Here is a 27224-nt window from a genome sequence, read left to right as displayed (position 1 = left end):
TGATACAGGTGTAACTTACTAAAGCAGCTAAAGAGGTGCCAGTTAAGACCTATCTCTCTCTGGTTTTACTGAGTGCTAGGTGTTCTTGGAAATTCCAGTATATGAAATAGGAAATAGTATCTGTATGATACTGAGCCTACATTCCTTTCCTCTTTCTGTGTGCCCCAGTTTTCAACTGCAAAAAGGGAGATGAGTGCTTTCATTGTGTCGCTTGTCCATTTAAACTGAAATATTTTTGATGTTTTACTGTGATATAACTGAAATATTTGTGATGTTCTACTTTACAGTTACAGTGCTTTGCATAATAAGCCCTGATCAGGACTGTGAGCACAAGGCACTAGATAATATTACTTGTACAGCCGGTGCCTCGCTGCAGAACGCGTACATCATTAATCCTGTCACACATGTGATAGGAAGATTTTGCCTTTGGACTTCTCTTCTTGAGTAGAGAATTCCACGGCAACGGAGGGATGATTGACCACACCTCTAGGTAACATATCAAAGGCTCACCAGCTACTATATGAAGGTTACTGATCTTACGATTGTTAGGTTTCCTGTAGGAAATCTGATCAAGGAGAACTTCCCTCCCTATGCCACTAGTCAGTCGTGGGCATGAAGAGTCACGTGCTGGTCCACAGCAATCAGCCTGGCTCCAACACTGTTCAAAGGCTGGCAGCTCTTTAGGGTTTTTTTTTGTTTTTTAGATTTTTTTTTTTCTTAACTTATAAATATTTGAAATCATGGCTGTCCTTGAGAAATCAGGTAAATAGCCCTAGAAATCCAAACCTGCTCAACAATAGCCTGATTATGTGAAATATGCATGAAATTTTTTTTAATTACTGTTAAGAAAATTCAAAGAGATAATTTTCTATATTTTGCCAGTCATCTGCACTCCAAGCAGTCTTGTCATTTCTAATGTTAATTGCTGTTCTTTTATCAGGAAATTCTATGCTTGATAAAGTGATAAAGCATCTATTTAAAATCTTTGCCCTGGAAACAATGGAAATTCTATTTTTCTCCTAATTTGCTGTGAAAGGCAGCTGCAATATAATTCTTAAAAGTGAAATATGGAATGGTCTCTTGGTCTGGTTCAGTTCCAGAAGTTCAGTTATACAAGGACTGCTTTGCAGCAATGCTGGAGAAGTTTGTACTTGGACCAAAAATAGAGTTTAAATTCACTCTGATACATTGAAGGGATATATTGAGGGAAAACTTAAAATACTTCATCTGATAAAATAATTTCAGTATGCAGATTCCCACTGAAGTTATCCTTGTGCTTATTATTACTTAGGGCCTGTATTTGTTTTGTTAGGGAGTACTCTGCTTTCCCTGAATTTAAAACTCAGATAGAAACTGAGTAGAGCAAGTTTGGAAGGCACTTAACCCCTCAGAGCTTTCTGAAAGTTAGAGTTTATCCTTTACCTATGAAATGGTGGGTTTATTTTCAGAGCTTAGCTACCTGATATGATGTTAATACTCTTTTTAACGGTGTTGAATATATTTGCAGATGAAAATAATCATTGTGAGAAGATTTTGCTTTGTTGCCCTTGCTTTTAGGCCCTGTTGAGGAAAACACTTAAGCATATGCTTAAGGCAACATTTTAAAAGCTTTCCTGCATGGAGGTGGGTGTCAGCAGCCTCACATGCCTTGTTCAAGCCGGGCCTTAAAACTCCATCTTCATACTTTAAAGAATGATTTTGATTTCAGTGGTGGAAATGCATTGCTCAGACTCCACTGTCAAAGTGAATGTGTTGTGCTTGTTCAATTTGAATTTTCTTATGAATGGAGAAAAAAGTAAGAAAGTAAGAAGTTGTATATCATCTGTTTCTTCCTCCATTTAAGCACTGAGAAAATACATGATAAAAAAAAAAAATCTTAAAATTTAAATCCACAGGTTTTTTTTTTTGTGTGTGTGTGTGAACATTATCCAGTGAGACACATCTCTTAAAGCAAACAGTAATACCCATTTAAAGAACTGTTGTAAATAGTCGGACGAGGATTAGAATGCTTGTTGCTTGACAGCTCCATGTCAGAGGAATGGCAGTGAAGTTACAAAAGGGGCTTATCTTCAAAGGCATGCTGGCTTCACGCTTCAGAAGAATGTGCAGGTGTTCTGCCCGAGTGGTGGGTATTGTGTCACCCACGAAGAGTGCTGGTAGTACACAGTCAGTGAATTTGCTTTCCTGCGGTGAGCATGGACAGAGCAGTCCTCCATACTTTGCTGGGAGGAGACCAAGTTTCCTTCCTCGGTACTTTATATATGAGTGAGATTCAAATATACATTTATCACCTGTCAGCGTGGGAATTTTGGGGTCGTATCTTGCACTTCACAGATACCAAGTGTTTTGAACAGCTTTCATGATATTCGGAGACAAAAAGGCACTGACAGTTGACACAATGGATGAGATCCCGAATCCAAGTCACTTATGACTGATGTCACTGGGGCCAGAATTGTACCCTGTGTAGTTGTGTGAAAAGTGCATATTGACTTGAGCAAGATCCTTAGAGCAAGCAGTCATTGCCCTTTCAGTATTTATCTCATGCTGACTTGTAAGATCAGGAAATAAGAGTAGTTTTACATGTTGTCTGAGCCCCTGAAATCCTTTTGCATTTCTGACTTGCAGCTCAGTTCAGACAAATGAAAAGAGGCTCTTTGGGAGCTCTGACAATGAACCAGCTAATGAAGAGGCAGCTGGAACACCAGTCTAGTGCTCCCCACAATATCAGCACTTGGGATACTGGTGAGCTGCATTTATTGTTCTTTTTTTTCCTATTTCCTAAACCAACTACTTGCCGAATCAATCCATTAAAGAAGTGAGTATTTCTATTCCACCATTGCAGATGAGTAATCAATCTCAAGTCTAAAGTGAAACTTTATACTGAGTACCAGATTCTAACCTGGTATGAATTGGAATAGTTACATATTTGGGAGGTTAGTCCCTCTGGTACAGTGGTATCCCTACAGTTTTGCATATTACTGGGATTATTTCCTGGCCTCATTGAATGAAATGGAAGTATGGCTGTTGATTTCATTAGGTGTAGGATTTCATCCCTGGTGCATGGAATCATTTATTTGCATGTATGTTTACAGGGGCATTGGTACACCAAGGAGTTGTGCCTTATACCGGCCAGTTTTATTTCTCTTTTGAGAAGTTTCTGCCAGCTCATGCTGAACACCTGAAGTTTCTGTTCACTCACTGACTTGTTTTTTTTTCCTTTAAGATAAATGCAAAGCAATGAAAACTGAATTAAGCACATAATTTTCTCAGTACCAAGTATTTTGTTTTTTTTTCTTCTATAAAAGATTTTCTGTTATGACCAAATTCATAGCAGATGTCGCTAAACAGTTCATTCATCCTAGTTTATCATAAATGCTAGATATTTTATTGCCCATCTTGATGTTAGTGACATTACAGAATCATGCTTCTTAGGAATTTATCAGTAGATCCAGATGCATCCAGAGAAAGGATTCACTTCTCTAGATGCTTAAAACGTTACATGAACTGAGCATGCTGAATGAATGTCTCACCACCAGTTCTGGACAGCTGAGTTAAGATTTTTGCTTAATTCAGTCTTCAGTGTCAAGTTCCATTAAACTGAATCTCGTAGCTGAAGAATGGCTAAAGGTACGGTATATAGTTCAGGATTATCCTTTCAACTCCAGTCTGCTGAGTAGCATGCTCAGCATGAGATCCTTCAATCATAAAGGTCAGAATTTGCCCATGATAACAATGGGGTTTTTTTTTCCTATCAGCAGGTAAGTTTATTGAAGAGACTTAGCTGTATCACCTAGTTTTTCAGGGGTTTAGAGATGAAAAAATTATTGCTTTCATTCTGCAAGAAGTAGTTAGCCTGTATTCAAGAGTAATAAGTCAGTACTCAAAGCCACTTGGGAACTCTGTCTTGTTCATCTTGCTCCAAGTCCACTAGCTTTCTTCACAACATCTGTGACTTTTTCCACCAACGTTCATTCCAGCTAGAGGTCTACTAGCATGGAGATACAAACTAAAATGTTCTTTTCCAGAAAGCTTTGCATCTCTCAGACTCTTTTTCAACCACTAGCTTCAAAGTAAAATTGTTATTTGGACAGAAAACAGGTGGTTTGATTTTTTTTTTTATTTTTTTTTTTCAGGACAAATTCTCAGTGTGACTATTTGTCATTTTAATGTCACACCAGAATCTTAAGACTTATTATACTTAGATGTAACAACTAGGAAATAGTGTTATGCCACATAAGTATAAGATACATGCTTGGTTCATGCATGATTTTTTTTTTTCACATTGATAGGTAACGTGTGTGTCTCATTTCTTTTTCTCAAACTGCACTTTTCCCAAGCTTGCTATCTGTCAAATAAAATCATTTTGTGTCTAGCTTCTGTCAGCACAAACTATACCTGACTTCTATTCTCTTGGTATTTCTAAACATTGTCTTTCTCTTTTTGTGACTCATATGTTCTGTAACTTGTTGAATCTTTACAGCTAGCACTTCCTTTCTTGTTTAATGACACTTTTCTAAAATGCCTTCTTTGATATTAGGTTATCTGTGTGCTTTTTCTGTTGCGGAATTCTTTCATCTTTCTCTACCCCTCCTTCTCCCCCCCTTTTCTGTGCTTAAAAAATTAACTCTTTGTTTTTTCAGTAGCTGTTGTATTTGTCTTTCTCTTGTTTTAACTGTTGAAGACGTGCGGTGCTGGTGGCAGATGCTGGATTCATAGCTCTGGAGACTGAAGTTCTGTATTTATTCACAGAGCAGATACAGCATGGGAAGCGGATGTGCAACGTCCCTGTTTGCCTAAACCCTGACCTGGAGGGACCACCACTAAGAATCAGAGGTTAGTCCAGTATCCATTTGACCTGATCTCTCTCCTAAAACTGCCAGGAAGGTTTTTTGGTTAGTACCAAATGGTGCTGAATTTTATGTTCCATTCAGCTCTATTAAAACCCTCCACTGTCCTGCAGAATGTAGGTTATTGAAAAATTATTAGACAAGCCATTTCATTCAAGACAGGGACAGTTGATAAGAAATACTGGTTTTCTGCTCGTACTTGTTTTGGCTGTCAACCTGGAAATAAAAGACTCTGTATGCAGAGTGTGGCTGAACCCAATTTCTTTATGAACTCTCCTCCATCACAGCCAAAATACATCCAGATTTTCTTACAGCCTTGCAATGGGGTAGTGACCTACCTTCATAGCCTAAATCGAGTTTTTTTCCCTACTGTTCAGTGCACGAGAGGGGACATTTTTATTTTGAGTAGTTAAGTCTTATTCCAACGTTGTAACCTGCATTATGACAGCATTTAGCATTTGTGTGCTGCAATGGGACTTAGATCTAGAGAACATGACAGTGAAACTTCTGAAGTCATGGTAGAGGGATCATTTGGCGGGGGGCGGAATGGGCTATAAGTATGTGAAAATCTACTCCTATTCCATGCATTCTGGATGGTGTCCTATATTACCTGAAGAGTATTTTGGACTTCCTGGAGTATCTGCTCATATCCAACAAAATCTCAGGGGGCAATTAGGAATACTGAACTCTATGTAAAAGAAATATTTCCTTCTATACTTAGTAAAATGATTGTTTAAAACCTCATTATTCTTGTGTAACAAACCCTCATCACTCCACATATTTTGAGTTCAGAAATTGTGGAAGCTTCTTAAATTATTTTGGCTGAGAGTTGATGTTAAGTTTGATTCTCCTGCAGTAACTGGTATTATCTCATCAGAAATTCCATCTGAACTGAGCTTAGGTGGAGGAGCTTCCTCCTCTTTCCATAGCTAAGTATTATCAGAACATGCTAATGTTAACATTAAATCTGAATCTGCAGATTGAAACAACCAGCAAGAAAGTCAACAATGGATTACTTAATTTGTGGTTCCATTGGCATCAAAAGAGCATTGGTACTCTTCTAGAAATTGGTTCACAAAAGAGCTTTTCATAGATTGGTCTTTAGAATGAGATGCCCTTGAGGATGGCTTATATACATAATGATGGTATCTACCAGCTGAGGTCCCTGGATTCATTACTGGAGCTGAACTGTATAGGAACAGGAGTAATGCTCTCTGTGTCGTGTCAGCTATGTGTGGCAACCAAAGGAGATATTTTTCTTTAATTTGCTTTTCTTTTGTTAAAACAAGCATCTATCAGAAATTAGGTGCACAAAAACTGCCAAGGGCATAGGGAACCCCATATGTTGGCATGATCACAGTGGCAGTGTCCCCAGCTGAACAACTCAGCTTCGGAGAATAAAGATGCTTCTGAAGACTTCCAATGGAAAGCATTTCTAATCATCAGCCCGACAATGTTCTCAGTGTTTCTCAACTCCTTATGAATTATTTCTTCTTGCTGTCCTTTCCTGATTTCTCTCCTATGCCTCTGTTAGAGGTGGAATGAATAGATTGATGACTTGGTCTTGAAACATAGTAACTTATTTCCTTCTTCGTGTCACCGAGAACTATGGGAAGGTAATTCCCCAGAAATACAGGGGAACGCTGCAAATCATCTGCTCTCCAGTCTCATAGCAACAGTAGCATCATCCTCTCTCCCTAAAAAAAAATAAAATAAGTAGATTACAATTCCATCCGCCTTCCTGGAATTTTTGCTTTTCGTGATCCTTTTTTTCCAAGGTGTTTTTTTTAATAAGTTGTTTTGTTTTTTTTTTTAATTGATAGTTCTAGGTAATTGGAATAATCTGACAGAAGCAAGGAATGTGCTCTATATCCTTTTGTAGACACACTTTATTTCTTATTTCTGTGCACAGTAAAACCATTATGGCTCTTCTTTAGAAGTCTGCTCTTCAAGCAGTTTGGATTTCGGTTTAGTGATTTTCTTTCCTTTTTTTTTTTTTATTTTTTTCCCCTAATTGCCTTAAGGTGCCACAAAATCTAGCTTGCTGTCAGCACCCAGTATAGTCAGTATGTTTGTACCTGCACCAGAAGAATTTGCTGATGACCAGCCCACTGTGATGACTGACAAGTAAGTTCTTTTTCTGTTCCTTTCAAAGAAGTAGTTGAAGTTCAACTATGTCAAGTAAAGTACAGATATACTTTATGGAAATATAAAGTCCAGTCTATCAGTTATCTCTATGCTAAGTTTTTTCAATTAATTTTTTTACCCCGAGGTAAACATTTTCTAAACACTGCCAGCAAGATGTGCTTTTAATTCAGTAGGACCTGTATGAGTTTGCACATTCGAAATGATGACTCAGGCTATTGCGTGTGCATGGAGGGCAGGGGAAGCACCTCCCATCCTATTTTAAGTCAAGGGTTCCTTGTCATCCATCAGAAACCACTTTCACCTTAGGAAAAATAAAAAGCTCTTTTTAAAAATTCCTTTGGGTTTCTGTTGAAATAGGTTAACTGTTGATGTGTAATCATGTGTAATCAACATAGCGTTTTTAAAGCTGATACTCACCGATCCTGAAAGCTTTTGCAAACCTTAACTGGTTGGTTAAAATGCCTCTAAAGGAAGTGTTAAACATAAGTGTACCCATTCAATGGAGAAGTAAAGCAGTCAGCAGGGAGCCGTGCATTGATTTGGTCAAAAATTGGGAAGGAAAACTGTAAGTTCTTACTTGTGCTCCTGTGCTCAGTCCAGTAGACAGTCATGCCAGGATGATCACTGGAGAAATACAGGGCCGTTGTGCAGGCTGTGGCTGGAAGTGGACCTTATTGCGTGACAAAGTGGAGCATCCCAAAGGTTAGGCTTATCTTTGGCACTTCCTTTGGCCCTTTCCCCAAAGCTCCAGCACCACCTATTAACATACAGACTGGCTGAGCTTGACTTTTCCTGACTTTGTTGGCATATTTTCTTTCTGTTAAGTAACAAAGGCAAGAAAATTGCCTGTACAATTCCATTAAGTTAAAATATCACAATCTGTTGGAGTCATTAGCAACCGATTGATAAAATTAAGAAAGCCTTCCTACCGGGCTGAGATAAGCCAGTTTCCCACATTGGTTTGCCTTTTTCATAGGTTGTGAAAGCCTGTCTCATCTCTCCTAAATCTGACATCCCCTTTATAATTAGACATTATGTAGCCCTTTCAGAACTTCATCAGTTGTCTTTGAGCATTTCAGGAAGGATAAGTGACTCAGCAGCAAATCTGCCCTGGGAAAGGAGACTTCTCTGAAATCTAAGGTTCTGTGCCCCTGAGAGGTCCTTTCATTTCCTTCTTAATAGTTATAACTGCTATGGGAACCAATCAGGCCATTGTTTCCTAGTTGTATAATTTGTTATTCATAATTCATGACTGACAGGAAGGACAATGTGAAATTGTTCCATCTCTTTAAGATCATCTGTGAGCGTCACTGTTTGTGTCTGTGCCGCTAAACAGAAGAGTGCCAGGGACTTCAGCCCTTGCCTGAGCCCAAGTCGCATGAACTGGCAGATGTTCACGTTGCTGAGGACTAGTCTTCACTGCTGCAGATTTCTCTTGGATGGTGCAAACTGACACAGTCCAATACGGCGAGGGAACTGGCTAACAATTACTAATGGAGGACCCAAAACAAGGCCTGCCCTGTGGCCCTCTTTCATTTGTCAGTGAAGAAGCAGCCAGTGCAGCTAGTGAGGAGCTTTAATAACGTTTGAAAGCCACAGACTGTTACTAATTATAAAAGATAACCTTTACATTATCTTTCGAAATACATTTTGAATAGAATATACTAAATAATAGTACTTTAAAAAGATAATTATACACATATCTATATATAGTAATACTTTGTTTTAAATTTGTTAATGCAGGTTTTTAAAACTGTTCTTTGCAGGTGCCATGACTGCGGGGCTATTCTTGAAGAATATGATGAAGAAACACTAGGCCTGGCCATAGTTGTGCTCTCAACCTTCATTCACCTTAGTCCAGACTTGGCTGCTCCTCTGCTGTTGGACATCATGCAGTCTGTAGGCAGGTAAATGCAGGACTTTCTTCTCTCCTGTGGGATCGAAATAATTTTGTGCCTGGAATTGGGTTTACATCAACAAAGTTATATATTTTATAACTCTTAAGTGAATAACATGTGGTTCTGTCTGCTTCTTTGTTACTCATCATTTCATCAATTTCTTATGTAACTTCTTCCACTGTCACTTCAATTTTGGGCAGCTCCTTTGATGTCCTCCCCTCTTACCCTCCAAAGGGAGGTTCCAGGTCAGGAATCTCCCCAGCTTGTCCCACTGTAAGCAGTGATGTAAAGGATATTCAGTTTTTCTGCAGGACCCTTGTCTTCCCTGAGTGCCCTGTTCATTCCCTGAACAGCAATTGATGCAGCATACTGTCTGGTGTGCTTCTTGATCCTGTTTTATTGGAAGAAATATTTACTGTTAGCTTTTATTTCTTCTGCTAGTTGCTCCTTGAAATGTTTTTTGACCTGCCTTCTTGTGGTTTTTACATTGGATTTGTCGGAATTTGTGCTCTTTTCTGCTTTCATTTGAAACATGACTTCAGCTTTTTGAAAGAAGCGTTCTTTTTTTCTAATAACCTCCCTCACCTTTCCTTTCTTGTGCTCTCTTGAAGTCTTAACAAGTGGAGTACCTTGGCCCTGTGCTTCCAATGTTTTTAAACAGTTTCTCTGCTTCTTATAAAGACTAAATTCTCTTGGATACCCCTTTTTGCTGCTTTGACATAATTTTTTCATTTTTATGTAGTTCCTGCTTCAGAAGTTACGCACAAATGTGGGCAGCTTTTCTGAATTTTGTTGCTCCTGGAAGACTGTTGACTCCTGGGTATGATCATTCATTAGCACACCCGAAGCTCCTCAAGCTTTTCAACCATATTTTGTATGCTAATTAAGAATAAGTAAAGAGTTGCATCTCCTTATAAGGGCTTCCTAATCATCCCTGAGATTGTCTCTGATAAGGTCTTAAATATTTGGTGTCCATTATTTTTTCTCGTGTGACTTTTACCCAGTGTGCATGGGATAATTGAAGTGCACCATTACTGTTGTATTACTTGCCGGTGCTGCCTCGGCCTCTTCCACGACTTCCTGCCTAAGAGATGGGAGGGGTGTGTTGGGGAGACAGACATGGTGCCCAGCTGTCCTTTTCCAGTTTTTTTTCAGTGACTGAAGTTAAAATTGCTGGACTGTGACTTCTGCAGGGGCATGGCTCTTCACAGCCCTGTCTCATCACTATCTCCAGATTCCATTTAAACACAGCAGCTATTCGAGTCCTCCATTTCCACTAATTGCAAGGCTGCAGTTCCCTGCTGTCACTGCTAATGAACTCTGATGGAGGCAAAGTTTCTAGTCTAGACAGATGCTATCCATTCTGTGTGATTCTTGTAAGTACAGCAGAACTACATCCACAGAGTAAATCATTTGGAAAGTGAATTATCAGGGGACGAGGGCCGAGTGGGCTACCTTTTTCTGTGCTTTGAGGAAGAAATGCCGCATCTTCGGAGTGAGACAGCTGATTATTTTAGAGCAGCAGATGGCATGCAACATGGGGTATTCCTGGTAAATGTCCTGTGTTGTTCCTACTGGCTGCCATTTCTGGCAAATTCTAAGTCCAGTAAGAGGCTCCCCACAAAGGAGTTACTTTGAATACATGCAAAATAAGTAGCATGTACAAGCAGAGAGGCATTCAGGTGCCTCATGCATGTAACCTAAGTCTGTCTTTCATCAAGCAGTGCCGTATCATTACCTCCAAATACCCATTTGACAGCAGAGGTGAGACTGAATTAGATTTCTTACATTTTTATTTTTAGAAAAAGAACTACTACATTCATGCTTAGAAGAGGAAACAAGGAGTAGGAAATCTAGGGTCTTTCAGAATACCTAAACAATATACAGAAAGATTTGCAAAAGTTATTTGAGTACCCACAGGTACAGATAAGCATCTGTTGGGACTTTCAGAAGAGAAGTTCTGGGTTCAAATTACTGACAATTAGAGACTGACACGTTTATAAGACTCTGGCATGTGCTTAGCTTTATGCTCTACCTTCTGAATCATGATTTTTGACTTGTTAATTCTTATTTCATTGATTTCAAGTTAGATTTAGCTTTCCAAGTATCAAAGCCCTGTTTGAAAATGGCATTTAGGCTCTTGAGTTAGTGAGGATCTTTGAAAAGCTTAACTTCTGTTCTTAACATGTACAAATTTGAACACATCCTTTGACTGTCTACTGTCCCTTTACTGTTCTGCTTTCTGCTCTGCAAAGTGGAGGTAATGATGAGAGTTCATGGCCTTTGTGCAACAAAATATTTAGAGTAGTAATGATAAATTCATACAAGCTGTAGATTTCAAAAAGTTTCAGATGTTCTCAAGTGTTTAGTGTAGTTCATGTCTCGTGAAGTTTTTCCGAAGGTAGAAACCAAATGTTTATCATAAAAACCCACTTGCACTATTGCATTCAAAAGAAGAGAAAAACTTTGCATAGGACTTTAATTTCTTTTAGGAAAAATATCTTGCTGTTGTATTTGTATGCTTTAGTAGATTTTTGAAAATAAGTGTCGTGTCCATTGGGCACGTGATTAGTCTCATTGCTTTCTGCAGAAATCCTCATGAGCTTTAATGTAAGCAGATGCTACAGTTATTCCAGAATCAAGGTCTGTATTGTTTGAAGGTAGCTTCAGACCTGTTTTCACCCAGAATTAGCTTTGCACACCAGAATTAATATGCTGTATTTTAGTGTGGACTCCTCTTAACAGCAGTGGAGTCAGGGACTCAGTAGAGTTTTTCTGATATGCTGGGACAACTGAAGAGAATATAATCTTCAAACCATCCAGCCTGATGTTATTGCACTGTTGAAAGTATGCTGTGTCCTCAGCTTGTCATGCATCGTTAATGAAAATCCCTGTCCATTTTGGTTTACACTGATGCATTCAACTGAGCTGCCTCAGGGTCTCTTTTGGATTTTGCAGTCGTGACTAGAGACACAAACCGTCTTCAGAGCAGAGGCTGACAGAGGATTGAGCAACAGCTAAATCCAGCCTAAAAGGATTGTGAATCAAAGATAAGCATTGAAGGGCCAGATCATCAGCAGATGTAAATTAGCGTAGCTCCATGAATTTTCCATTTAGACATAACGACTTATACCAGCTGAAGTACCAATATGCAGCAGATTAAAATAAAAATTGCATGGTATTTTGTATGTAAGAGATGCTTCAAGTGTACATCTTTATAATTGCTTTTTTAGTGGCTTTTAGTATTAAAAGTGTGTTGCTTTGATATTATAAACCCTGATTCTATTCGTTTACATGTCCAGGATATTGAGGGGTATGATTTTGCTTTAAGGTTGTGTTCAGTGTTTTCATTGTTGAATGCCTATATTTGGCTTTAAAGTCTATATTTAGGTACTAGAAGACATGACCTGATTTTTGAGAACACGGTATTTCTCATTTGACTTTGTAAAAACTTGTAGATACTTAATGTTTCTGAAATTAGGCCAGTTATTTAGGTGCCAAAATCTGTAACTAGAAGCCTCACTTCAGGCTGCCAAGTAGAGAATTTTGGCTTAGTCCATGTTGCTGTGTTAATCAGAAACAATTTAGTCTGTAGGCAGCTTCTGGCAAACTCTTTTTTCTCCAAAACCCTCTAGGTTAGTAATTATCCATGATGTGCATGCAAGGCAATAGCTTTACTTCATTATCTTCACGCTAGTGCAGGGAGGCAAGCAGAATTTTCTTTAGAGTGGTTAAGTATTTGTGAGACTGCAAGACTGAAGAGAATTTATATGTCGTGCAAACATGATTTGACTGAATTTATGTGCTCTTAAGACAACCTTTCTGGTGACATTTTAAATGTTCTCTAAAATTCTTACTTATTATTTCTAAAAAATGGTACTTTATTGGCTTACTTAACAATGAAACACAAAAAAAGCATATGAGCTTCACTTATTTTTTTTTTTTTTTTTTAATTTTTGTTCCAGGTTGGCATCAAGTACCAGTTTTTCTAATCAAGCAGAAAGGTATGGTAGCAAAGGATACCTTGGCCAAAAGTAAACAATTAATCTAAAGCATCATCCTCCACGGCCCTGAAATCAACTCAATTTAACTTTTAAAAAATTTATTTAAGGTTTGTGAGCAAGAGGAAAAACCTGTCCTTTCCCACTTGTTTCAAATATCTCATGTGTTCTGAAAATGAACAGGAACCCATATCCACATGTATTGAACTTGAAAAAACTGAGATTCAGGTATAATTTAAAGATGCCTTCTGGTTTCCACAATTTCAATGCAGCTTTTCCTAGCTGGTTCTGTGTTCAGTATTTGTCTTGATAAACCATCTCCATACATTCAATCAAGTGAATCATCCTTGGACGTGGAGAACCCCTGGTAGTGATGTCTCATTATGTAAATCAGATGCTGAATAGGATAAATGAATTTTGAGAAGCTGTAAAAAATGTTACGATGTGCAGTTTATGAGTAAATAGATAATACTGTAGCTTTTTAAATGAAACCATTAATTTTATAAGTGATTAGGAAGTACTTCATCCCTTTTAAGAGGCAAATGAATATTATAATGTGTGTATTTACCTCTTGTTCATGTGTTTTATGGTAAAGCCAAGAACTTCAACCTGTATCACTGAAATACACAAGGTGAGAGCAGGATTATATTTCAAACTCAGATGACCCAAATAAAATTATGTGGAGAATTGGGAAAAATGCAACTGTTTATTGAGACTTAAATACTTTAGGTATGCGTACATAACTTTTTCAGCTCTGCGTAGTCGCGCTGAAGTCATAAAATCAACATGCTGAGCTGTTTTTTTGAGATCAGGACAGTTCTGCTTTTGACTGTCTCACTCATAACGGAACACTTTCATAATTAAAAAGAATAGGATCATCTTTATTTTCTCCATGTAGTCAGCTTTGGGAAGTGTTTGATCTGCGATGCAATTTGTTTCTTCTTTTTCATTCTCTTCGTTTCAGCATGATGATCCCTGGAAATGCTGCAGGTGTGGCCAAGCAGTTCCTCCGTTGTGTGTTCCACCAGCTGGCTCCCAACGGCATTTTCCCCCAGCTCTTCCAGAGCAATATTAAAGGTAACGTGCAGTACCTGAGTGCATTTCTGACCCTTGCAGTTACCTCTCTATGGACAGCCAGTGCAAAAATGTCATTTGAATTTCAGATGGAAGTTTTTTACGGACCTTGGCAACGTCTCTTATGGACTTCAGTGAGCTGAGTTCCATTGCTGCTCTGAGCCAGCTGTTAGAGGTATGTGGGCAATCGGCTCTGTTAATGGTGCTAGTTTTATTAGCATTATCAGGCAGATTGGATCGTTTCTTCTTATTCATGAAGATTGCAAACTTGCATCACCAAAAGCAATGTGAATTTTTGCTTAGTCCTCCCTGGAAGGAGGATTAGGCTGTCCTCACCGCTTTCCCTCTGGGTTTTGCTGTCACTGTTTTTTTGGTTTTGGTTTTTTTTTTTTGGTGGGGAGCGGTTGCATTTTTTTGTTTGTTGTTTGTTCCTCCCCCACCCCCAACCCCAGCCAACTCCTGGAATTGTCCCACACAGTGGTAGTGTGGGCTGTCCCTTTGTCCAGCACTATTTCTGGTTTCTGGGAACATTTCTGCTCATAAATCTCAGGTCTCACTCTCCTCTGTGTCTGATGGCAGTTTCTTTAAGTAGTCCAAAGTTGTATTGCCTGCCTTTCACTGACTGCCTTCTGTGCACTCAGCTTGTTCCTACCATAACTTTTATCTTCCCACTGGCACTAGTCACTTGCATTATCCTGCTCTTCCAAGAACATGGCGGACGGTTCATGCAAAGATTTTGACATCACTTTAAAACTGCTTATGTCTTTCCAGTCCTGACCTTAGTATACAAGCCAAAAACACATACATGATTTACTGAACATTAATGAACATCTTGTTTAATACTGTCCAAAGGAAGACGTGGGCAATCCACTGGTGAATACTTTACGAGTTCTTATGAGTTTTTTACTGCCATGCCAGTCTAAGCAGGTTATGAGTTAGGACCCCACTTTGAACATTTTGGCTCGAAAACCTTTGGTTAGTGCTTTAGGAACTGAACTAGACCTAACTGCCACATACACAGTTCAAATTCCCTGCACAAAATTTTATCATTAGCATTATAGAAGAGGTAAGTATTATTTAGTCCCTAAAAAATCACCTTAGCATTTCCAAATACTATTAAAGGGACCATTTCTACATGTGTATGTTTGTTTACAGTTCTCATTTTGTTTCCCAGGGTTTAAACAACAAAAAGAATTTACCAGCAGGGGGTGCAATGCTACGCTGTTTGGAAAATATTGCTACCTTTATGGAAGCCTTGCCGATGGATTCGCCCAGCAACCTCTGGACCACAATTAGTAATCAGTTTCAGACCTTTCTTACTAAACTCCCCTGTGTTTTGCCACTTAAGGTAAGTGAAAATGAGCTATACTGCCATTGCTCGGGATGTACCGAAACAGTGGGAAAGGTGTAGATGAGAAATCAGAGTGGATTACTGTGAATATTTTCTAGTGATTCAACTAGTGTTTCCAGAAGACTGGATTTGTTGTATATCTGATCCATCCCTTTAATTATATTTTCCGTGGGTAACAGTAACAACCCTGACCTCAGTACTCTTTACCTCTATGTTGGCTTTTTTCCTCTACGCTTTCCATGCCCTTTGTTTGTCAGACTAGAATACTGCATTTGAGAGAATGAGCATTCTGGCAATAAAAACCCATCTGGTTTTATCTGTTAAAACAAAATAAAACTCTCAAGAAGAGCAGCACCACCTAATTCATTTGCTAAAAGTACACAATAGTCAGACAGGCAGAGAGAACTGAGACTACTGGGAATTGAGCCTAGCCTGCTTGGCTGATCAGGTTGTAGTTCATACTGTATTCTGGCTGTAATCAGAATATAGTTGCAGAAACTGAATCTAGAAGCTTTGGGCTCTGATTTTGGAGTGCTCAGAGGACATATAGAGGGAGTTATCTCCTAGTGTGTATCTTTCCAGATGTCTTTTCCGTAAACACAGTAAAAAATTTTCCAAGTCTTTACAGTAAACAGAGGATTCTGATGCCCTTATTCTGACTTTATTTCCGATGGCATGAATGAGGCCAGTGGTAATTTCTTCTGTGCAAAGCAGTGTTGCTCAGGATGAATTGGGGGATCCAAAATCTAACTTTGTGACTTAGAACATTGTCTTTTAAACTGGGTGTCGCTATCAAATTACATGAATGATATCAAATTCCTTGGCACTATTATGCAGTAGTCAGATCTTGAAACATCTTTAGGTTTTGGTAAATTGAGGCACTATCCTGTAGCACTTACTAAGCCAAACAGGCAATAACCATTTCCTTTGCATACTAGCCACTCCAATCTCTTGCATCTTGTCTAATTGAAATAAATAAAAAGAAATGAATTGGATCTTAATAGTTCCAACTGCATATCTGCCATTCACGGAACATTTAGATGGAGCGTTTACTCTGATTTCCCTTTTTTTTTTCATGGGAGGTATCATTAGTGATACAAGTAAAACAATTGCTTACTGCTGAACTTGACATCTCCTGTTCCTTCCTCTGGGGTCATAAATGACTCTTTGCTGTTCTCGATGTTTGCAGCAGGGATGATGCAAGACAATGGATAGGCCCTGACAAGTCCCACTCACTGCTGCAACCTGTGGGATTTATGCAGAAGAAAAATCAATTACCCCATTAGGAAAATGTTAGAGGGGCCTCTGGAGCAGCTCTTGCCAGGGCACGTTCTGATGTTATGGGCTGTGAGTTACAGCCCTGGCTTGGAGTGAGGGGGGAAATGTCACAGCCCAGGGCAACCACAGAAATATAACATGAGGCAGATGGTGTGTACCTCCTGCTAACCCTCTTTCCACCCCCTCCCCCCTGCCCCACAGCATCCATTTTTATTACAGTAGCAGTATATTGCTAGAAAAATTTTGTCATAAAAGAGGTGAAGTTAACTTTTCTAAACTAGCCTTTTAGTGAAACTTTCTCATCTCAAGGCCTGCACTGTGGTATGTTACCACTGAAGGGGTATGATAGTGTGTTCAGGAATAAGCCAGTTTAGGCAAAGTAAAATTATCAGGGCTAATTTTTCAGACTTCACCCAGAATTAGTCATAGCTGCCACCACTAAAAGCAAGACACGTGCACAGAAAGGTACTAACTCCGCTTTGTTTTTTTTTTTCTTTCCTGCCTTCAAATATGTTCACAGTGTTCTTTAGATTCTAGTTTAAGAATCATGATCTGCTTGTTGAAGATACCTACCACTAGTGCCAGCAGGGTAAGTTCCAAGAAGACAAAACTCTGTTGCCTGAGATTTAGCCAGCCTGTGGCATTCTATGAACGTGTTCTTATCCCCTAGCTAGGAAAGTATTATATATAAGCTTAAAATTGTGCAGTCCGATACTCTTTGGAGAATAAGAGCTTTGGAATCTAGGTTACAGTAAAGTGTGGGTGGGATTACATTCCTGTGCGGGTGTGAATGTATATCTTCTTAAAGATTTGATGTTCTCGGTTTTTTTTTTTTTTTCCCTCCTCTTTATTCCCTTTAAATTTTTTTTTTTTTTTTTTTTAAAAAAAGATAGTAATGAAGTTCCTTAGAAGTTCTGCAGTACAATTCCGCTGAGGTCAGTGAGGTTTTCCTGCATAAACACAACATAAGATATAAGCATCTCTTCTATCTTATAAGCACTGTATCAGAGGTGAAGCTATTTTCTGACTTTTTGCTTCTAATTTCTCATACAAGCATGAAAGCAAATGCTAGATAGAATGGCCATTTGATCGAAAGAGTGTAAATCTTAGCAAGATAGCCTCTGAGCTAAAAATAATGCTGTTCATTCAGGCGTTTCAGAGTTGGAATGCTTTTTGTCTTGCTGAGCAACCAGTTATTGATTTCTCTAAATCATGTCATTGCAGAGTCTTCTGGAGCCTTTTTCAAAATTACTCAGCTTTGTAATTCAGAATGCTGTCTTCACTCTGGCCTACCTGGTGGAACTGTGTGGTTTGTGCTACCGAGCCTTCACTAAGGTAACAATGAGACTATATTTTCCTTTAGGGACAACCGAAAACAGGACAGACAAAGTCCTACTTCCCTCAAGTAGTATGTTTGTAAATCAGCATCAAGTTTCAGACATTTCAACATTTTTAATGTAGCTTGGCTAATCAAGTAGTGATCGTGATTCAGTGCCTTTTAATAATACTGAATTTTTTAATACTATTGAGTTTCACATTCATGGTATAGACGCAGATAAAGGGAACCTGCCAAAAACATTGCTCAGAAAAGTATTTTGGTGTGATTTCATGACTTGAATTTTTTTTCTCTTGTAGAGATGATACCTGGTATTCATGCATGACTTCCTTAAAATGTCTGTACAGTCATATCTTTCCTAGAGCACAAGTTTAGCCACATGCCTTGTGCAGTAAAACTTAAATATTCCTGGTAGGGCCCTTTGAGAGCACAGCCATGAGAGGAGGCAACAGATAGCTAAGTAAAGTGGAAGACTCCAAGGTAGGAGCTTCCCAGCTTAGATCCTGTTTCATTCCGTATTAGATGTCTAACTTTGGCGTGCGCGGCTGTAAGCTGTGTGGAAAAGAGAGCAGTATGTGTGCACCTTTAAAAGTTTTTAAGATTCCTGGATGAAAGCTATGGTGTAGAAATAACACTCAGTTATTACTCAGTTTCATTTTTGTAACTATTGGTGAGAAGTTGAACAGCAACAAAATCCACAAAAACCAATCAAACCTCTTACTAGGGCTGTATATGCTCCATTATGTATATTGTTAAGGTATTGAGCAAAAATATTGCTTCAGCCACTAACTGCATGGTTTTCCATCCTCGATATGTTTGTCAAAACTGTAATTAATCCTCAGGAAATGTTCTCTCATTAGGAGCTACGTGATTTTCTATATTGATAATGTACAACTGGAAGATGCGTTGCTTCAGTCTTGATAAGACTTAAAGTATCACTGGACAAACAGTGAAGAAGAAATGATAAAAGCAATGACACACAGAAAAACTGCACCACAAGACAATAGGAAAAACTTTTACTAGATGTAATGGTTTGAAGCATTAAATAGAAACTAATAGTATGTTTAATTACAGCAAGCAAATAATACCTTTTTTTTTTTTTTTGCTCGTTTGAAAGAAAAAAATCCTGACTACAGAAGAGACTGTCCAGCTTTTGGAAGTAATTTGAATTAGACCTATAGTTAAGGCTTTGGGCAAGGCAAAGTGAGAAAGATAACTTAAAGTCCAACAGTGGGTTGTTTTTTTTTTTTTCATTGAAACAAAAAAAAGGCCTGTTTAAAACTGAAGCAAAGACATTCCTTTTTACGTTTGTGGTCTGATAAGACTATTTCATGTATGCCTGCTAAAGCAAATTGTGAAATACAGGAAATGTTTCTCTCTTCTCATGCTTGGCGGTTTCAGTTATTTCAATAAAATTTTATTAAAAACACAGTATTAAAATCCCCCATGTTTTTCTTGCATGCTTCCTGGTTCAGTGTTCTATTAATATATCGAGTGCTTAATTGCACACAGGAAGCTTGGATTATAGCACTTGGTAAAATCTCCTCTGTGATCTAGTTTAATGCAACCTGGTGACCCAGAAATGGAATCATTAGTGAATGGTCTCCTGCAATTTATAGCCACAAAATGCTTAATTTAGTGGAACTCCACACTACATTACCTTTGTTATTTCTGAAAGCTTACCATGGTTTTGCATTAGAAATATCAAATTAATGACTGCTGTTAGAAAAAAATCAGTTGTGATGTCTGTGTTTCTCTGCAGTGGAAATGACTGTAGCCAAGTAGGAGCGTTGTTTGTGATGGAATAGCACGTGGAAGTGAATTCCAGAAGGAATAGTATTTGGGAACATTGAAACTGTTCAGATTTAGTTACTTGTTTTGCAACTTTGAACGTTCTGGCTGGAACAAAACACCAACTTTCAGCTAAGCTATGGAGGATTCTTGTCTTTTCAAAGACCGAGCCACTCTGACATGTACTTTGTAGAGGTCAATGCTGTACAACCCTCCAGATCTTTTTTTATCTCCAACATTTTCCTAATACCCTGTGGCAGGAATATCTCTTGTCTGGGAGCCTGAAGACTCACGTCAATCTGATATTTCCTTGTCTGAGTTTCTGTTCCAGGTCAGCAATTTGATTTTTTTCAGTGCCTTTGGAACTCTCAGTTGAGAGTAGCATCTCTTCTGCGGATTGTACTCTTCTTATCTTTCGTTTTCCTTTTAAGTATCTTAAGGTCCGAAATGGACACGTTTTGGCTTTATCTCTTACAGCTGCAGAAGCTTGAACCTAAACTTAGTCTTTTGCTAGCATTCTGTTGACACTTATTAAGTAAATGCAGAACACCACTCGAATTTGGCATGACATGATTTTGCTATTGAATTTTTTTAAAGAATATTGAGATGGACGATCTTCAGTATTTGTAATTACTGTAGTAGCAACAAAGATAAAATAAACAATTTTGCTTTATACTGGCTTACTTGGTAGATAGCATACCACTCCGTTAAAGAACCAAATTTATTGTTCTCATTACTAAGTTTGGGCCCTGAGATACTGCTAGAAACAAACTTCAGTAGTTTCACGTTCTACACATAGACACAGTTTGAAGGTTGCAAGGCAGTTTTTATAGGAATGCATAGACATTTGAGGGGGTTAATTTGGCTGAACAGAGGCTAAACGGGGTTTTATGCTTGACTCTTTGATACCAGGTTTACACATATGTCTCCCCTGGGCATTATTCTGGCAGAACTAATACACGTTTACAGCTCTGCGGCAGAACAGAAAGTTGTTAAAGTATGTACAAACTATGTTTATACATATTTATCACCAGCGGAATGATAGGAATAAGTAGACTTTGATAGGAAGGGTACTCTGGGCTATTGGCTTCAGTGTCACCACTTCTGATTTACAGTGCAGGAAGCAAGAGGTCAGATGTCAAAAAACATTTTGCTTGATTTTTTGCTTCATCTCTCCGCACAGCGTGTGCCTAATAAACATTAAGAGTTTGAACTGGGAGATGGGAGACTTCTTAGAGAAAGAGGTAGCTCACTGTTGTATTATCCTTAGAGACAAGGAAAACTGGGATTCATGAAGCCTATGCTTCCTTCCTAGTGTTCTGACAAAGCAACTTATTATGGCCCAATTATATCCTGTGTGGCATAGGTGTTAGTCTGTAAAATAGCTGAATGCTTTTGAAAGAATGTTACCTTTCTTCTTTTCCAGTATGTGCAGGCTACTGCACTGGGTTACTGATAGGAACTTCTGTCCAGTATTTTGGGGGATGTAATTGTCAACTGAGTATGGCGTTACATTATGGATGTGAAGGTATATGACAGTGGGAAGGGTCGCTCTTGCTGGTGAATTCTAGCAAGTCATCAGGATCTATTTGTGCCTTGAGTATTGTGCACCCTTTTGGTTCTCCATTCCCAGTCAGAATATAGTAGAATTGGAGAAAGTTCAGATAACAGTAACAAGAATGACCAAACAGTGGGATGAGTTCCTCATGCAGAGCAACTAAGTTGGGGCTCTTCAATCTGAAAAAGCAACAACTGATGGGAATGTGAGAGAGGTCTGTAAGATCAAAAGCGACCCAGACAGGGATCGGTAATTTCATGCCTTTCCAGTACAAGAACAAGAACATATTAAGTTGTAGGAACCAGCATCAAAGCAACTAAAGGGAAGTGGTTCTTCATCAGTGTGTGACTCCTTGCTGAGTACTCTGGGTGCTAAAAGTTGACATGGGTCCAAGAGGTCAATGGACACACATGTGGAAGAGAAATCCACTGAGAGTTATGAATTATACGGGAACCACTCTAAGCTCAGAAGTTCCCTGAGCTGAAAGTAGTTGGTGGCTAGGAGCATACTAGTGGGAATTCTACATGCTTGCCTTGTTTTTATTCTTCCTTTTGCATCTGCTTATGGCCTTGTTGGAGATAAGTTACTGAGGACATTTGTTCTGGTCTGACCTCTCCTGGATATTCTTACATTGTATTATTCATATCAGAGCGCCACTCATGCATGTGGGATGTGTGACTTTTGAGTACTTGTCCCCTGAAGTAGTGGTTTCATAACACAGCAGAACTGATTCAGTGTTTGCTGCTCCCATAAGGGAATGATTCTATTTATTTATTTATTTATTTAGGAGTGTTGGCTTCCTGTGAGTTTAGCTGCCTAGACTGCAGCAATGTAGTCAGACAAGGACCGCTGCATTTTGGGGGCCTATTCCATCAGCTAAATGTGTTAATCTGTCTGCACACTCCATGCAATTGAAGATCAAACTAGGGCCTTGCAGTAAGGTCTCTTGATTCATGGACTGGCATCATAACATCCATGAAAGACAAGATGGAAGATACTAGGCTTTAAATCTTAAGCACACTTTGGATATGCTCTCTTTATTAAACAACATTATTTCATTTCTAATGGTCATTTGAAAGAGAGCTCAGTGTAAGTCTTCCTGCTGATCAAAATTCTTGAGCTGCTGTGGTCAGTAACAGGTTATAGATCTGTTCTACATTTTTATCTTATCGTCTAAAGTCAGAGAATGTCAAAGTAAGATGTGTAACAGGCTCATCTTATCTCTTGTACCTCCTTGCTGTCCCAGCTCTGCAACTCTATTCTTAGGCTTCTGTGTTCTAATCTCCATTGGCTGATTTTCCCCTATGTTTTAAAATGTTTCTGTTGTGGCAGCTGTAGCCAAGATGGTTTTTATTGTGTAAGTGTAAAAGTACTGCTAGTCTAATGAATGAAATAGATGTCTAAGCTGCCTTAGTGCAGGCACCCTTATTTTAAGGAGAATGATGACAGAAAAAAGGTATGGCAAAATGTAGACCATCTCTGGCAGGTTTAATGAACGAATAATGCTAAATACTATTGCCATTTTTGTTCTCCTGTGTCAATCCTTATTGCCTTCCCCTTTTCCCTTTATATGGAATGACTTTGTGAAAGCCATGCTGCATGCCTGGCCCTGGTAACTGTTTTATAAAATCTATCTATATTACACGTGTGAAATATTAAAATCTTGGATATAGTGCCTGAAACAACGTCAAAGGAGAATGACCCTCATTCATGCCTGTTCAATCAAGTCTGTAGAATTACATAAACGATGAATGATCTCTGCTGTTTGTAAGACAGGAGAAACCAGTACACTTGTGTAACTTTTTTATTTTCAAAGTCAGATAAAGAATATTTTTATGGTTTACTAGTGGGTGTCAGTGAATTTCAGGACATTCATAATTCTGTGTTTTTCTTTGTAGGAAAGGGACAAATTCTACTTGACACGCAGTGTGATATTGGAGTTACTGCAGGCACTCAAGTTAAAGTCACCCTTACCAGACATGAATCTGCTGCTGTTGGTGCAGGTACAGGAGATTCCCATGTAATTCTCATACTGATCCTGTCTCAGTCCAAATTTGGGGGGGCGAAGGGGCAAAGGAAGTCCCACGTGGTTGCAGAAAGTACCAGCGGTGTCAGGGGAAGCAAGAATCTTTTGAATCAAAATCCAGTTACATTTGTAACCATGGGTGCATATGTTTAGGCTCCCATGCTAAAATTTAAGAAACTAAATTGGGGATCCACATTTCCCAGGATGACAATGACCTGTCCATCATTGCTGATTTATTGAGGATCCTAGAGTATATCTCGAGTGGAAGGAAACCCAAAAGGATCGAGTCCATTGAGCTTCATACCATGTCGCAATGGGACAGCTGCCCCAGCTGTGGCCTTGTCTTCATATCACAGCCCCAAAACCAGTGAGCAGTCTGTGTGGGAAGGGCTGCTGGTCGATCGTGGGCCAGAACTTAGTTTCTGTTTACTCAGACAGGCAGTAAGCTGTCTCCAGTCCCTGAAGGCTGTTCTCTTTTAACATGGAATTTTTCAGCAAAGAATATATAGAGAATGTCTGTTCATTTCACTCTCTGGATTGCTGAGGTAGGAGTTAAGCTAGCTTTTTCATAGGAGAATCTGAGGAAGTAAGATACAAACTTATGAAAAATCTTTCTGCCTTCAAAATGCCAAGTGTGGCACTGTTTGGCACCACAAGCCTGTCCCACAAAAACATTTTACTGAAGTCCCATCAATTTTAATCACAGGTAGTGAGTTCTCATTGTTTACAACGAGCTAACCCTTACATGTGTTTAGTAACTTTAAATGATGGGGAACCAGCATAAGAGCGCTCCGTATGGTTCAAGCGAGATGTTTGTTGTGTAGATCATTCATAATGCTTCCAGAATCACAGCTCCATTCACTCTTTCCTCTCCCGTTATGGGAGGGGGGAAGCTTCATATAGCTTCTTATAGCTTACTATGGGATCTTTTTCTTTTCATTACTCGTAGTAAATAAGTGGTTGCCAGTTGACAGAGAAATAATACTGACAAGTGAAATTATATAGCAGTTAGGATAGCTCTGACAACAACTATTATGCCATCAGTGTTAGGGGAAGAATTTGTGGCGGGGAAGAATAATGGGGTTTTTTCTTTCGATGGTAAAGGGTTATTTTTTTAAAATCCATTTTAATTTAAAAAGCAGAAATAAATTTGCTGCTTTTTTTTTTTTTTTAATTTAAGCCTAAGCTTCTTTTTTTGGTCCTAGCCAAGACCATCAAATAACTTAACAACCACCAAGGTCTTTCTGTCTTATGTGTGCAGTGATGCAGCTTGATACCATGTGCATCAGTGTTTGTTGACTTGAGCTGACATTTCCTGTATTACAGAATAAAGCAATTTTTCTGCATTGCTCCATTGTATAGCTCAGTCCTATGGCTATCTCAAAGAGTGACTCTTACGGTTTGAAGAACCCACAACAATTTATTGTCATTTAGATAATTATTCTATCATCCGATGACCCCTCCCCACCTGGGAAGGGGAAATGGCAAAAACCAAGGAAACCTGAGGATTGAAATATAAACAGATTTAATAGAACAATACTAAATAATTAACAGTAATAATACCAAAGAACCAATATTGATCCCAATACCAATATAAAATATACAGGGATTATACACACCCCATTCTCTCAGCAGAAGCCGTGCACTCCCAGCAGGGGACAGCAAATGTGGGACACTGTGAGCACTGCGGCTTCAGGAGGAAGGAAAGGGCTCAGGGTTCTGGCACTGGGGCAAGGAGTTCTCAGGATGGCAGCCATCAAGGGAGAGAGAGAGACTACACAGCCAACTTTCTAATTTATATTGAATGAGACATTCATGGTATGAAATGATCCTAGTGGCAGCTTGGGTCAAGTGCCTGGGTCTTGCCCCTCCCCGTCCCTGCACCTGGCGAGCTCAAAAACACTGAGACCTGGAAACCCACATAAAATACCTGGTTATAAAGTAAATATTTTCACAAATTCAACCACTAGAGTCTTCTAAAAATGCAGTTTTCCCATGCATTAGAAGAGACCTTACTGCAAAGTGAAATTACTGAAAGAGAAATTAATCCTGTGTCGCTCAAACCAGGACAGTGACAATCCCACAGTCTAGTCAATTCTGAATTCCTCATTTGAGAATGCAAACGTGTCATGTCAGTTTTGGCAGTGGGATATAACTGGTAAACACTTGTCAGTTTTGGCAGTGGGATATAACTGGTAAACACTTGTCCTTCACATTGAGTCAATCACCTGATAGACACAGTAAGCAAAACTCTCTTGGGTTATCTTTATCTCATAAAGATAAAATGCTAATTGCCTGGGTTTTCCTCCTAGCACTGTTCCCGTGTGTTGTATTCACTTTGGGATGTATTCATACCTTGCACAACAGCACTTAATGTCTTCTATGACATCTCCCTTTCAGCGGCTGATGAAGTGATTCATATTTCCTGCTATCCAAAGCAGCCAGCTTCTGGTGTTATGCAGTCAATGGTAAAGAATAGGGGTTGTATTCAGACCATCTGCTATAGATGCCTACTGGAGACATGATGACTACTTGTCCCATTGACTCTGCAGGTTGGCAGCCCTCGGTAGTATGTGGTCTGAATCATTCAACACCCTCTTGAATTTAAATACCATAGTAACCACTAAGCCCGTCTCAAGCACTGTTGTAATTTAAGAAACCTACTAGTAAATCACATATGTATCTGATCATTTTAATTTTCTTTGGTGTCATTAATAGAATGAAAGGATTGCTTCACCTCTTTACCACACAAAGCCACTGGAATATTAATTCAAATTGTGTGGTTTTGAATCCATAAAGCTATAGCAGGGTTAACACAGCACCAAATGGAAATGGTTTTCGTTTCCAAGACAGTCATGTCCCCATGGACATGTTAGCCTGTATACAAGATTCTATACAGACAGTGCACACAGAGTACAGAGATTCAGTCAAAATGTTCGAGATAACAAAGGAGGTAGGAGCACTTTAATGATAGATCAGTCGTGGGCTGACTAACAAAGGAATTCCTAGGAGTGTACATTTGACACCCACATTCATCCAGATTCCATGGTGCCATCAGTGTCACTGGTGACATCAGTGCTAAGAAGAGAGTTAACGCTTTACGAAGAACGAGAATTTTAACGAGATCACCCCAATCCTAGCACAGGTGTGTCCTGGATGATAAAGTGTACAGAAAGTGTCTCCTTGATTTGTCCTGGCAAATGAAAGCCATCATATACGTGCTGCTCTTCCATGGGTTTCCATAGGAACTGCTTCTTCACCCAGCATTTTGTTTCCAAGTACTTTTCTCCTGCTCACATCTCAGCAGCACAGATCTTCAGGATTTCCATTGATTTCAAATTATATGAGTATCTCATTAGGATTTTCTTGTTCAGTCAGGCTCTAAGCTTCAGTGTAGCTGAGCTGTTTTGTTTAGGTGACTTCTGTTTTCAGCTGGACCTTCTGCTAATGTAGATCAGTGTGTATCTAGTAGTTCCAGTTTACGCTTCCGTGAAGATCTAAACTGCTAAATACTGAATGGAAGGATTTAAAGTTACATATAATACTTTTGTAAGAATATATATTTTAAAAACTCTGATTGTGAATGGAGGTATAATATAGATAGATTATGGTATATAGATAATTCACTACAGTCAGCAGACATTCCTGTTTAGATGTTATTCTGCATCTGTATCTCAGCAGACGACGCTAATAAGCAGCATGGCAGTGATTTGCCCGTTTCTCACCTTTTTGCAGTGTGGGGGTATTTTTGTTTCCTTTTTTTCTTTACACATGGCTGGCGTTAAATTGCTTGCCAGTGACACCTTAATGTATGATAGTATTTGTAGAGGGAAACGACATAAATGACAGTGAATTGGACTGGAAATGTCAGAAAGTTTTCATTTTGAGTTTTGTTTCTCCATTCTCTCTTGACTGC

At 38.9% G+C, this 27224-nt stretch overlaps 1 protein-coding gene across 7 annotated transcripts in view; it reads left to right on the top strand.

The window, feature by feature from the left end:
- UNC79 (unc-79 homolog, NALCN channel complex subunit) overlaps positions 1–27224 on the top strand; it is a 112796-nt gene that overhangs the window by 63694 nt on the left and 21878 nt on the right. For 6 of the 7 annotated variants that reach the window (XM_074584139.1, XM_074584141.1, XM_074584140.1 and 3 more), the window contains 11 exons: positions 2626–2742; positions 4750–4833; positions 6872–6974; positions 8762–8902; positions 12859–12897; positions 13859–13971; positions 14058–14143; positions 15143–15316; positions 17118–17186; positions 17822–17932; positions 23181–23285. In XM_074584139.1, coding sequence (XP_074440240.1) covers positions 2626–2742; positions 4750–4833; positions 6872–6974; positions 8762–8902; positions 12859–12897; positions 13859–13971; positions 14058–14143; positions 15143–15316; positions 17118–17186; positions 17822–17932; positions 23181–23285 — 1142 coding nt within the window. The remainder of the gene's footprint in view (positions 1–2625; positions 2743–4749; positions 4834–6871; positions 6975–8761; positions 8903–12858; positions 12898–13858; positions 13972–14057; positions 14144–15142; positions 15317–17117; positions 17187–17821; positions 17933–23180; positions 23286–27224) is intronic. The other variant, XM_074584137.1, reaches the window with a different exon arrangement.

The sequence above is a fragment of the Larus michahellis genome, chromosome 4 (assembly GCF_964199755.1).
Source record: "Larus michahellis chromosome 4, bLarMic1.1, whole genome shotgun sequence".
NCBI classification, from domain to species: domain Eukaryota; kingdom Metazoa; phylum Chordata; class Aves; order Charadriiformes; family Laridae; genus Larus; species Larus michahellis.
Note: the sequence above shows the minus strand (reverse complement) of the source record. Positions and strands in the feature narration are given on the sequence as shown.